At 44.5% G+C, this 13,838-nt stretch overlaps 2 protein-coding genes across 4 annotated transcripts; both read right to left on the bottom strand.

The window, feature by feature from the left end:
- Positions 1 to 793: 793 nt before the first annotated feature.
- On the bottom strand, positions 794 to 12,071 carry telo2 (TEL2, telomere maintenance 2, homolog (S. cerevisiae); the record flags this gene model as incomplete). Of its 3 annotated transcripts, none has more annotated exon segments than XM_041858356.2 (20): positions 794 to 1,421; positions 2,555 to 2,670; positions 2,786 to 2,850; positions 3,048 to 3,147; positions 3,354 to 3,445; positions 3,592 to 3,765; positions 3,866 to 3,937; positions 4,595 to 4,711; positions 4,802 to 4,893; positions 7,968 to 8,056; positions 8,195 to 8,391; positions 8,689 to 8,825; positions 9,075 to 9,216; positions 9,296 to 9,364; positions 9,497 to 9,599; positions 9,713 to 9,860; positions 9,973 to 10,041; positions 10,222 to 10,502; positions 11,191 to 11,547; positions 11,821 to 12,071. In XM_041858356.2, coding segments are annotated over 19 exon segments (2,526 nt in total). In that variant the 5' UTR covers positions 11,535 to 11,547; positions 11,821 to 12,071.
- Positions 12,072 to 12,234: 163 nt separating this feature from the next.
- Positions 12,235 to 13,305, bottom strand: LOC121548068. Its single transcript, XM_041859462.1, has 2 exons — positions 13,185 to 13,305; positions 12,235 to 13,037 (listed from the first exon to the last, which is right to left on the bottom strand). Exons 1-2 carry the CDS (start codon positions 13,216 to 13,218, stop codon positions 12,370 to 12,372), a joined length of 702 nt encoding a protein of 233 aa, XP_041715396.1. The 5' UTR covers positions 13,219 to 13,305; the 3' UTR covers positions 12,235 to 12,369.
- Positions 13,306 to 13,838: the final 533 nt, after the last annotated feature.

The raw sequence follows: 13,838 nt of genomic DNA, 5'->3' as shown, positions 1-13,838 counted from the left end.
CACACAGGCTACTGAGCTAGTGGTTTATCTCTCTTTTATTTTATATACAGTACCAGTCAAAAGTTTGGACACACCTACTCATTCCAGGGTTTTTCTTTATTTTTACTATTTTTTGACTCGTACTGTATATATATATTTTAATTATGGAGGATTCTGCCATTACAGACAGCAGAAATGAATCTCCCAAATAATCACTTGTTGAGGTACACAAGTCCACATGCATGGTCTTTCTCCGGGGGAAGGATGCATACTGGACACGTTTGTAAGGAAACATCATTTACAGGACTTCCTGTGTAAGCAAACACCTATAGTACAGATGGATGTTCCTGGTCAGGAAAAACAAACAAAAAAGATATCCTCCACAAACATTTTAATATGTCATTTATTTTTTGTCTAATGACATCCTCCTTTCCAGTCTTTGTATGTTTCAACTGCTTAATAAATTAGATTGTGTGTGTGTGTATGTCTGCAAGTATACACTGAGTGTACAAAACATTAGGCTCTAACCATGACAGACTCAACCCAGGTGAAATCTATAATCTCTTATTGGATGTCACCTGTTAAATCCACATCAATCAGTGTAGATGAAGGGGAGACAGGTTAAAGAAGGATTTTTAAGCCTTTAAGACATGAACTGTGTGTCATTCAGAGGGTGAATGGGCAAGACAAAATATTTAAGTGCCTTTGAACGGGGTATGGTAGTAGGTGCCTGTCGCACCTGTTTGAGTGTGTCAAGAACTGCAACGCTGCTGGGTTTTTCACGCTCAACAGTTTCCCATGTGTATCAAGAATGGTCCACCACCCGAAGGACATCCAGCTAACTTGACACAACTGTGGGAAGCATTGTAGTCAACATGGGCCAGCATCCCTGTGGAACGCTTTCAACACCTTGTAGAGGTGCCCTGACAAATTGAGGCTGTTCTGAGGGCAAAAGGAATGTGTTCCTAATGTTTTGTACACTCAGTGCATGTGTGGCACTGTTCCACACTCCTCCTTCCCACACACACACACACACTTCTTTCCTTTGGCATGCATTTATTAGTTTCAGGATATGGTGGGCCAGCAGCACCTGCAGTTCTAGCTAAAAGGACATCCTTCAGTGTCCAGGATCCGCCACATCCTCGGGCCGCCTGCCAGCCAGTTCCTGGTGGCAAGCATAATTTGTACTCCTGTCACAACCAGTGTCCTAAAGCAGTCACTACCAATACACCGGCAGTCACAACCAATACACTAGCTGTCTGTTGCCCTGTGTACACCAGAGGGATAGGACTTCAAGGTCCACTGTGTATCATCATGTCATGATCATGACTGGAGGCCCAGCGCAGCAGGGTTCAGTTCAGTCTTCAGACTCTTCTCCAGCAGCACCAGGCTCTGCACGGCCAGGTTCCTGCAGTCTGCATCAGGGTCCCCTTCAGCTACATCTGTCAACAGCACAACAGGTCAGACCATGAGTACCATCATTACCATAAACAGGTAGAAATTAACCATAAGGAGCAATGAGGCTGTTCAACCAATAAAACAAGAATGTATTTTCTAAATGCAAGGCTTTTTTAAACGCAACACAGTTGATTCACATTGAAAACTCAAACGTTTTCATGATTCTGTAACGTTTTTAACATACCGGTACATGTGTCTTCTTGACTATTGGTAATATCCTTGGGAGAATTGAAATTCCCATGGATGAGTGAATGACGTCACAGACAGTCTGCGTTGGACAGGATATCCTGGATTCCCTACATTTCCCAGCAATGCTCACCCCAGCTGTGTGTGTGTGTGTATGTGCGTGTGTAAGTGACATCTCTGATTGACACACACTGAGCAGCTGCATGAACATCTGGACTGTGCTCTTTTTAACCACATTCTTCTGCACATCCCTAAAATACACATAAGCCAAGGTCAGCCCTGAATGATGCCATCAAGGGTGTGTAAAACCTACAGCGCTGATGTGACATGCTAGCAACCCAATGGTAGGGTTAGGGTCAGTAATACCCATTTGAAAAGTGTGACTGCAGTGCGGAGATGGCAAAGGACTCGTAGATGACCACTACTTTTAACTGATGTACGGTGAGCTTTTTAGCGCCAGTGGCAGATTAAGCATCACCCAAGTGGGTGCTGCACATTAGTAGAGGAGTATGCCTGCAAAGTCCAGTGTGGCTGCATAGAAGCTGAGGAGGACTGAGGATGACCTCGGGCCAGAGAGCAAGTTGACGCGACTCGGGCTGGTACCCAAACTAACCTCTCCCAGACCATTATACCAGCAGCCAACTGATTGACCATCTTCCACCATCGTCCAACTCTGACTTACTTACTGGTTTTTGTTTAAAACTACTTATATGTGCTGTGTACTGCAATTCAGCTTTAGCTGCCAAGTACGGCCTACATGTGATCATAATAAACTACTACTAATGTCAATGAACTGTACTTCCTGAATTGACTGGGTGAGACTAAATGAACAACTCTGCCATGTATGTTGAGATACGGTAGGCTGGTCTCAACTTTTGCATATAGTAACAGAAGTGATACTTTATTGCTCTGCCCTGTCCTGTATTCTCACCTGCCAGCCATGCTCTGGTCTCAAACAGCTGATCACTGAGCTCCACCAGCAAACTCTGACTGGGCATGCTCAGAAAGACGGAGCAGACAGCAAATAGGACTCCTCGCCGCACCGTCCTGTGTTGGAAATACAGTGGTTGGGTAAGCCATAGACCAATCGGACGAAAGACCTTCCCTTCCTACCCACACTAAAACAGTTTCCTATTTATGACGTGTGTATAGATATACTCACTGGTCAACGTGGTAGCGTACGGCCCAGACAAAGTCCAACAGAGCTCTGCCCATCTGAGTGGCCACCTGCAAAACACCAGACAACCCATTCGATCACATAGTCAAGTCACAGCAATGGGGACATTTTCTGAGGTGACACCAGGATATGCAGTAGGGAAATAATGGACATGTTTCAGACACCTCACTAAGTCAAATACTAGTCTAGTCACAGCAAGGGGGACATCTTATGAGGTGACACCAGAATAAATGGCGTTGTAGCCTACCGGAGCATTGACTGCTAGGTGCATGAGGAGGCCCAGCGTGTGGATCAGTCTCCCCAGGACCAGGTGGTCACCGCCCAGCAGGTCAAAGGTCACCTGAGGCCTAGGAGTCAAGGTCAAGGAGGAATGTTAGTGGAACAACAACGTTGTTCACTTGCACACAAGATCTCAAATACTATTGTAAGGTGTAACACAAATAAACTGTACTTCAAATTAAGAATGCTGTTTCACACACACCATGCAAGGGCGCACACACACACTCTCTCATTGCCTCACACTCACTTGCTAGGGACCCATACACACACAAACCTGTCATAGTTTCTGAGCAGAGGGAAGAAGAAGTGGCCAGCGACAGGGGCATAACGGTTTGGGGTGGGCTTGGCTGGGGGGCGAGTGACGCCCTGAAATGATGGCAGAACAGAACCCATCTTAACATTGATCAGGAATCAGATAGAGCTACTGTATGGTTTGAGTCTTAAATAATACTCGGTCAAACTGGAATTAAAAGGCAAAGAAATAACTTTATTGAAACTGTTGTGCAGCCTACCTTACTGAGCCGTTTGGTCTTGCTCTGAATTCGCCTCTCCACCACTTGTCGCCAGTGTATTGGGTCATCGCTGGGGTAAAGAGGTGTATCCATGGTAACCTGCTGAATGGCCTTGGATGGACCTCCTTTGTCAGTGATTGGCTGAGAGAGCTCCTGCGCAGACATAGTGAGGACCTGACAACGGGGAGACAACAGTTAATAAATAGTTATGAAGCCTTTATAAAGGCATTCTACATTCACAAAAGCTAATAGGGAGGAACCGTGTTCTCTTCACCTCTAAAATATCCAGCCGTTGTCGTAGACTGTAGTTCATGGAGTAGAACTCTGTGGTCAGATACTCAGTCACCTGTGAATGAAAGGGATGAGAATTGAAAAGGACATGGTGCATTTAGCAGTGAATATTGGTCATATACACTGACTGTACAAAACATTAGGAACACCTTCCTGATATTGAGTTGCACCCCCTTTTGCCTCAGAACAGCCTCAATTCGTAGGGGCATGGACTCTACAAGGTGTTGAAAGCGTTCCACAGGGATGCTGGCCCATGTTGACGCCATTGCTTCCCACAGTTGTGTCAAGTTGGCTGGATGTCCTTTGGGTGGCGGACCATTGTTGATACAAACGGGAAACTGTTGAGTGTGAAAAACACAGCAGCGTTGCAGTTCTTGACACAAACCAGTGCGCTTGGCACCTAAAACCATACCCCGTTCAAAGGCACTTAAATAGTTTGTCTTGCCCATTCACCCTCTGAATGGCACACACACAATCCATGTCTCAATTGTCTCAAGGCTTAAAAATTATTCTTCAACCTGTCTCCTCCCCTTCATCTACACTGCTTGAAGTGGATTTGACATCAATAAGGGATCATAGCTTTCACCTGGATTAATCTGGTCAGTCGATGTCATGGAAAGAGCAGGTGTTCCTAATGTTTTGTACACTCAGTGTATGAAACTAAACCATTATATAAAAGGTAAATGGTTAAGACTAAGGTGAAATATCTTACGGGGACAGAGTCGGTGACAGTGAGGGCCACCATAGCAGCCTGCCTGAGACTCAGGAAACCCACAGTGTTGTACCTGTCCTCCATGTGAAGCAGCACCTTGCTCAGCTCAACACTGACCTGAGGAGCGACAAACATTAAGGGAACAACTATAACATGGGAACTATATGCTTATCATATGAATGTAGTAAACAGTGTGTGACCGCTCACCTCTCGGGCTGTAGAGGTGTTCTTCCTCACCAAGCCCTCAATGGCTCTTAGACTGAGATCCACCCTCACTGGGTCCTCAGAGGAGAGGAAGGCTGGGGAGAGATGGAGGGATGGATGGACCAATCATTTAACAAGTTAGTAAAATAAAGAGAGCATTGGTAAGTTTAAATGGGAAAGGGGGATACCTAGTCAGTTGCACAACTGAATGCATTCAACCGAAATATGTCTTCCCCATTTAACCCAAATCCTCTGAATCAGAGAGGTGCGGGGGGCTGCCTTAATCGATGTCCACGTCATCGGCGCCCGGGGAGAAGTTGTTGTTGTGGGTTAACTGCCTTGCTCAAGGGCAGAACAGGAAATCTTTCCACCTTGCCGTCTCTGGGATTCGAACCAGCAACCTTTCGGTTACTGGCCCAACGCTCTTAACCACTAGGCTACCTGCCGCCCCATCTCTCCGTACGTGTATTTTTGTCAAGCTAAACTTTTTGTGGAAGGTACTACCCTGCGTACAGACCCCCTGCGCAGTCACCGTCCCCGAGCTACAGTACATCGAGTTTCCTTGTAGGCCTATTTGGCGGGGAAACTGTGAAGCAACCTGTAGCCTATTGCCTGTTTCTATTTGAGTCTTTTGTCAACAAATGTGAAACTGTGTCTATAAACAGTTCATGCGAAAATATTTGGATTTGCTAAAAAGCCGACATTTGATGGTTTCAAATAAGAAAATACATAGAAATGGAAACATTGGGATTTTAGAGACACAAAGTAACAATAGCCTCTATGATGAAAGGGATTGGAGTCAATCTGTTACTGGGGCTTTTACCATCATCATGACTTACATCATTCAAATTCACCAAATCACTTGGTTTAGAAGCCCACTAGGCTATTCATTTGTTGTCATTAAATGTCCTGGATAACAGAAAGGAAATACCTTGGGTGTTCCGTGCAATAGCCTAGGCTATCCTACACAATTGCACACAGTAGCCTAGACTCAGTGTCCTATCCGACACACAGAAACATATGAAAACATTAACTCTTTACCTTGATGCTTTCTCTGTTAAATCTTCTAGACCCTGCTGTAAATCCAGCAGACAAACCAGATAATCAACATAAATGAAGGGGTATTAGATTGAATCCAACCGTTTTCACTGGTGCAATGAACAAGACATCAAAATATTCTGGACATTCTTCCGAACACCGTTTTCCCGCACTGGCTGTTTTTGCATTGCGTGCTATAGGCCCATCACAACAGCTGTTTGTCACTTGACTGTCATTCAGAAAAACATTTCCTGGATCGGCTGATGATGGTCGAAAATATCACTAGGTCTAACTAAACAGCTGGATACCAAATGAGCACCCAACAAGTAGGTCTATTAGCCTACGAATAGCCTATTGAAGAACCACGCAAGTTAGGCCCATAATGGGTCGATGGGTTTCGTATTAAGATGATAACATTCACACCTAGCCTACTGGTCAATCAGCTCACAGTCGTCTGGACACTTTCCTATGTGCAGCGCAGGTCAGTCATAATTCCCTCTCCTTTTCATATCCAAAAAAATGCAACTGGTAGCCTATTGATAGACTTTACACAGGCTATTGGTGCCGATCACTATAGCCTAATACTTATTACAAGGTTGAAATCAAATGTATTTATATGTGCACGTATTAAATTAATTAATGTATTAGAAGGCTTATGGATTACATTTTAAGTTATTCGCCCAACCCTGTTTTATTTATTTTGTCTAAAAGGAAGGCAACGAATGCAGGGCATTTTTATTCTGCCCATATAAACTAATTCATATACAACATTCTTCCCATATGAACAAATACAATTTTAGGGCATAAGTGAACACAGGTTTAAACAAGTTTCCCCACAGAGCCATCAGCGTAAATGCGTTGTTCCCCAGCCAGTCGCGCACATGCGGGCGAGGACGAACGACAAAGGAGTTAGCTTCTGCTGCCGCTTTTGCTGTAAAATACAACGCATTGCGGCAGTGCTTCGTCCATCTCCCACCCATGGAGAGACCTACAGTGAGGGAAAAAAGTATTTGATCCCCTGCTGATTTTGTACGTTTGCCCACTGACAAAGACATGATCAGTCTATAATGTTAATGGTAGGTTTATTTGAACAGTGAGAGACAGAATGACAACAAAAAAATCCAGAAAAACACATGTCAAAACTGTTATAAATTGATTTGCATTTTAATGAGGTTAATAAGTATTTGACCCCTCTGCAAAACATTACTTAGTACTTGGTGGCAAAACCCTTGTTGGCAATCACAGAGGTCAGACGTTTCTTGTAGTTGGCCACCAGGTTTGCACACATCTCAGGAGGGATTTTGTCCCACTCCTCTTTGCAGATCTTCTCCAAGTCATTAAGGTTTCGAGGCTGACGTTTGGCAACTCGAACCTTCAGCTCCCTCCACAGATATTCTATGGGATTAAGGTCTGGAGACTCCAGGACCTTAATGTGCTTCTTCTTGAGCCACTCCTTTGTTGCCTTGGCCGTGTGTTTTGGGTAATTGTCATGCTGGAATACCCACCCACGACCCATTTTCAATGCCCTGGCTGAGGGAAGGAGGTTCTCACCCAAGACCTTGCATGGAGCCCCAGGCCGAGGGAGATTGACAGTTATTTTGTGTTTCTTCCATTTGCGAATAATCGCACCAACTGTTGTCACCTTCTCACCAAGCTGCTTGGCGATGGTCTTGTAGCCCATTCCAGCCTTGTGTAGGTCTACAATCTGGTCCCTGACATCTTTGGAGAGCTCTTTGGTCTTGGCCATGGTGGAGAGTTTGGAATCTGATTGATTAATTGCTTCTGTGGACAGGTGTCTTTTATACAGGTAACAAGCTGAGATTAGGAGCACTCCCTTTAAGAGTGTGCTCCTAATCTCAGCTCGTTACCTGTATAAAAGACACCTGGGAGCCAGAAATCTTTCTGATTGAGAGGGGGTCAAATAGTTATTTCCCTCATTAAAATGCTAATCAATTTATAACATTTTTGACATGCGTTTTTCTGGATTTCTTTGTTGTTATTCTGTCTCTCACTGTTCAAAAAAACCTACCATTAAAATTATAGACTGATCATCTCTTTGTCAGTGGGCAAACGTACAAAATCAGCAGGGGATCAAATACTTTTTTCACTCACTGTATATACTGTATCTTACCCTCCAGACAGTCTCGGAGGTAGCGAGGCGGGGCAGCTTGGCTCATCTCCTGGTCAGCTGACATATCGTAGGGGGTGAGCTCATCATCACTGGTTCATACACACACATGGGAAGACTCTAAATATAAAACTTCAGTCTCACAGACAACATTATGTTAATACATGTAGTGTATAACAAGAGGTATTACAGAGTGTTATGGGTTTGATTATGATAATGCTATCTCTTACCTATCCAGCTCTGAGTCTGGGTCAGCTCCTGATTTCTGGGCCACGGAAGCAGCCTGGGATGGTACTGCCTGACAGGGTACAGTCTGCCCTTTGACCTCTTGAGGAAGATCCAATCTGTCATCAAGCAGCTCTGTTTCGTCATCAGACAGTGGAGTCATCAGTGAGAGCAGCTCCTTGGTCTCCTCATCCTGCTCATACTGAGGGGGAGAAACACCAATGAACACACACCCTTCCCTGTGTCCTACAGAGGACTCATAATAAGACAGTCATAGCATACTGTAGGGGTGCACCTCAATAGTCTACAGCGGCTTCCTCTATCTCCTTTCTTTCATTTGCACTGATCTGAACAGTAGATAAGCATTATGGTTTTTGTTTTCACCCGTCCAGTTTATTCAGATCAGTATGACTACAGAAAAGAAAATAGGGACAGTGTGCCACTTCAGACTATTGAGATGCACCCAAAACCTTGGGTAAGGTGCCATACTGTACTGTACCTCGAATTTGAGCTTGGCTCCGTTGACGTCCATGCGGGAGCTAAGACACTCCCCCACCACCATGCCCATGCGCCTCACACGCACTACACTGCTGTCCAGGTGGCTCTGCATCCCTCCCAGCATGCACTGCAGCAGCTCTGACAGGGAGGAAGGAGAAAGGACATCAGGGTCATGTTCATTAGGCACCAAACGGAAGAAAACAGACTAAATCAGGGTGGGACTTCATGGACACGTCCTATAATAGTAGCTCATTGTTGTTTTCCGTAGGAAAATGTTTTCTATTACATGCCCAAATGAACAAAACCCAGAGACGGACAGGTCAGAAAGTAGTGTGAACAGTTCTGATCATGTGACATAATACTGTGCCGTAGTGTTGGGAGTGTTACCCGAGCGTAGCGCCTGTAGCTCTGCATCACTCAGTAGTCCCACACACAGCAGCAGAGCCCGGCTCACATAGAGCTGCTGCTCCAGAGGGGTGTGTCTGACTGCACTGGGGTTGGCCCAGGCCTGGCACAGTGACCGCAGCACCTGGACACACACAGTCGACAACATTATCATAAATACCCATATATCATCACAACACAAGTCTTATACGTTGTACACTCACCTGTATAAGTAGTGGCCTTCTCTCCCTGTCCTTAGCCAGGTAGCCCAGAATAATACTCAATACACGAGTCTGGGAGAAAGGAAGTTAAAGACTTCAGCTATAACAGAAGCTTTTTCAATTTCCAACAATGATAGATTGACTAGACTCATAGTACAGAATGAATGACTGACTTCCCAGTTCACCATCAGTTCACCGTCTCACCTCATACTTGTATTGGAGCAGAAGCAGTTTATGGGTGATGACAAACTGGGCCTTTTTGTTCTTCAACACCAGGTTCCCCATGATCCTGGACAGAGCATCAGGTCTAGGGGAAAAATAACACTTACATTACGAGAGAAAGAGGGGGGCAAAGACGGTGTATTAAAAAGTCTGTTTTTGACACCTTTTGATAATTTCTAGCTATCTTCCATCCCTCACCCGTTGACAGCCTGCACCAGCCCAGTGAGCACGCTCTCCAGCCACCGCTCTGGGACGCTCTCCAGCAGTTTCCAGCACACCCTCTGCCACACCATGTCTGAACGCGTGCAGGAGGAGAGGCGAGGGGCCAGCACCCCAAATACTAACCCTGCAGAGAGAGACACACAATTATGTAACCTTTCTGATGAAACAATGGGAAAGCGTTGCAGTTGACAATCATCAATGCAGGAGGAACACATACTGTTTGCAGCCTTGCTTACCACTGTGTCCCTGAACACAGGCCTTCCCCAGTGTCTGGGCCACAAAAGTCAGGGAGCAGTCTTTTCCATCTGGGAACAACAGTGTATTGACAGTGAGTTACACACATAATAACATACATTTCCGATAAAACAGTTAAAGTTAAAACAGCCATGAATAGGCCCTTAATCAGAATGTACTGTACTATATGTAAAAATGTACCATCTTCTGCATTAGATAAAGTAGACAAACTGATGGATTGGCATACAAACCTCTCAGAGCTTGACAGGTTCTCTCTAGCACGGTGAGCATATCTCTGGCCAATAGGGGGTAGTACTGCTGGGGGAAGAAGAGGGTCTTGTTGTGGTGGTGCAGCTGGTTGGCAGTCAGGTCAGGCAGAGCCACCAGGCGACCCAGCAGAGTCTCTCTGAGCTGGGGAGAGTCGGAGGGACCGTTCCCCTGACAGCGGGACCACAGTAGGACTGTCAGGCGACCACTCTGAAGGAACCGCTCTAGGATGCTGACTAAACGGTCCAGACCTGCACTGGGGCTGCTTGAGATAGACGATCACACACATTCATGCACACAACACACACACAGCGAGAATCAGAGAAACGTAAAGGATGAGTATATCATTACCACACAGGTTGCCAGCGGTAAAGACACAGTTCTTTATAGTATCAAGTAGCCCATTATAATGACTGTCAATGCATTGTAATGCATCAATGTCAATTTACCTTCCTGTCTTGCTGTCGCAGGGAATGTGTAAACAGCCCAGACACTCTGTTTAAACATTAACAATCCTCACTTGCAATATGGTTTTGGAAATGTAATATTATTGAGATTTTTTTTCATTTCTTTTAAAGGTACAGTTACTGGACATCGTTTTAACACAAATCCCACACCGCCATATTTCCATGTTACACCAACTTTCCAGCTTGTTTACGGAACAGAGAGGCAAACGCCTGTTCTCATTAGCTATCCAGCATCTCTGAACGCCTATGTGTAACGGAAGAAAGCCAGAAAAATATAACTGAAAAATACTGTCAGCTGCAACTGTTTAAAAGGTGTACAGTAAGTGTATATTTTATATTTGTAAAATTATTAAGTTAACTTCCAAAGGTTTCCAAAACCGACTTGCATTATTAACGTTTAGACATGGTTAGAATGAGTATGGGTAAGCCCCTTGGATTCTTGAGGACTAAGTATCCACTATTAACATATTCAAACATGTTTCTCACCTCATTGAGCTGATACCATCCATAAGCACTAACAGAGTCTGGTCTGGAGGACCTCTGAGGAACAAACCATCCCACAATTCTGTGCACTGGGCAACGGTAAGAAGATGGAGCCAATCAGCATTGATGTTACTGATGAGAAACTGTAGGGTCCGGGTGTAGTGGGCTCGACTGAACTCTGCTCGCTGAGCTGAGGTGATTGTACTCTGAGGACCATCGTCCAGGTAACTGGTTAGTGTGTGTAGAGTTTTGGTCACCTCCTCCTTCTCTTTGGAGGTAGTGAGAGTTCGGACGCATTGGCCCACTGAGAGTCGAACTTCAACATCTGGGGTTAGGGACTGCATCATTCACCAGCACCTGCTGGGGACCAGATTAGTTTATATAGTTCACGTGGTCCACCACTACTTTCAAATCACAGCTAGAGAGCTAGCTACCTACCGAGCTGCTAGGTACGTAAGAAATGCATAAAATCTGGTAACAGCATCATGAGATTTTACTTAGCTAGCTAACTGCTGACAGCCCAATCCCATAATTGCTATTATTGGACCAATTAACTACTGACATTCACACAGACGTCAATAGAAGAGGTCCCATGTTGGGATACTGATGAAAGACAATACATTAGGCACTCACCTGAATGTTTAGCTTGCTAGCCAGTAGCCACCGTTAGCCAGGCTAACAGGTTGAATTCCCACACCTCTGGTCTACTCACCGGGTGATAAACTACACATTTGAAACGGTTTCAAGCTGTGAATTAATGTAAATTAACAAATACTACAGCCCAAAACAAACTAAGATTCAAATTGCTTTAAAAACTCCCTTTATTCTTCTAGCTAGTCTTAGCTACTTTTTCACAATACAAAAAAGTATCGCCTGCTGCGCTAAATGAGTGCGCTAACAAAATATGTCCGTACTGAATAAAAGTACGCACTGTGTATCAAGAAACGTTCCGTGTAAGGACTTTTGAGTAACATTCAACAGTCCAACATATTTGTAACAAGTCAGACTTTTTATTCAGAATTTTATTTCATTCTGTGTGAACCTGAATTGAAAACATTAATAAACATACCGGTGCAATTTAGTAAAAGCAATGTTCAACATCCAGAGGAAGGTGGCTACTTTCCACAACATAAAGCTCAATATTGTACTAAAGATGTTTTATTGTACAAGCCTCTCCTAGCCCTAACAGACAAAGTGGCCAAACTGGCCAAGAGGAATAGGACTGCTGTACAGCTGTGCTAGGAATGATCCTTCACTCCAGTATCTCTCCTCCTCAGAACTGTCGAATGATGCCAGAATATCTTCTATCTCCTCCTTCCAAAGCACATCCATCCTCGGGTTCCTTTCCATGAACCGTTGGGCTGTTAACCGCACACTGCCCAAGCCTATCCCAACCACAGGGACCACTGGTATACCTGCCACCATCATGGCTACCATCAGAGGACACACAGGACCTAGCTGTTCCAACACCCGCTTGTCATAGGTGGGGGTTTGTGGTACCTTTATCGGTGGTGGCGACCATAGAGCCCCCCGATACTGCATGGTTTGGTAGTGATCTCCATGGGACAAGGGATAATTGTAGAAGTTCCCATACTGTTGCTCAGTATGAGAGGATGGTGTATAGCCAGTATAGCTAAGACTTTGCTGTTCCCAGGGGGCAGAGGCTTGTTGTGGGCTCTGGTAGTACATGTCCATTGCCCGCAGGTGGGTATGATGGGTTGGTGATGAAGGGCTCCAGTATTGATAAGGCTGATAGTGGAAAAAGGCAGGGACCTGGCTGGGGAGGTTCTGCGAATGGAAAAGGTATCCATGGTACAGCGGCGTGGGGGATAGAGGGGGAAAGGCTTCCTCTGAATAGAATGGACGACACAAGAGAGCTGTATTAGACAAAGTTGTTGTTTTTCATCCAGAACCTAGACATATAGGCTACTGTTAATTACCTGAAGATAATACTTGGCAAATTTTAGAATGCCTGTACAATTTACAAAGGAACTTACCATTTGAGTTCTCTCTTGTCACATAGAGGGACATTCTTTTTTTAATCTGGTAAAAGAAAACACTGGATTTGCAGCAAAATGATGTGAGAAAATTGATTACTGGTACAATTCTCCAATAAGCAGCAATCCAGGAAATATAATTGTCTATATCACAAATACTATTGGTCAAGACACTTCAAAGGATACTGCATTTTTTCTCCATGGAAACCACATCCTTACCCTGGTTACGAGATACCAGTGTCTTCTTCATTATGTAGGTCTTAATTTTTGTATTTGATTAAAACAACAACAATACAAAGACAATACAAATGGCCGATCCCATCGGTGGGTGCTCTGGTCAGTAGGTGCGCGCATATGCCTTCATGTATGCTGTATCTAGTAAATGGAAATGTGATGAGCGATATTATACAAAATATGAAGTTCAAACAAAATATCATTTTATTATTTGATTTATTTTCTTATCTTCTTACTTCACTGTTTTCTTTGACCTTTTTACAATGATTTGAAATTATAATTCCCCAATCACAATAAGCAGGGGCGCAACTTTGGTTTTAGAAGAGGGGGGGACATAAAATATTATTTTATCCAGTCAGATAAACACTAATCAGCCTCCCCGACGCTCGGAGGCGTCCGCATGGTCCTAAAGCACACCAT

This window comes from Coregonus clupeaformis, chromosome 31 (assembly GCF_020615455.1).
Source record: "Coregonus clupeaformis isolate EN_2021a chromosome 31, ASM2061545v1, whole genome shotgun sequence".
Taxonomy (NCBI): domain Eukaryota; kingdom Metazoa; phylum Chordata; class Actinopteri; order Salmoniformes; family Salmonidae; genus Coregonus; species Coregonus clupeaformis.
The sequence above is the reverse complement of the archived record's forward strand: the minus strand, read 5'-3'. Positions and strand labels throughout refer to the sequence as shown.

Excerpts from the sequence above, each read along its gene's own strand:
- LOC121548068 (XM_041859462.1), bottom strand. The coding sequence starts at position 13,218 with ATGTCCCTCTATGTGACAAGAGAGAACTCAAATG. Across the intron at positions 13,038-13,184 it reads GACAAGAGAGAACTCAAATG|AGGAAGCCTTTCCCCCTCTA; the intron begins GTAAGTTCCTTT and ends CATTCTATTCAG.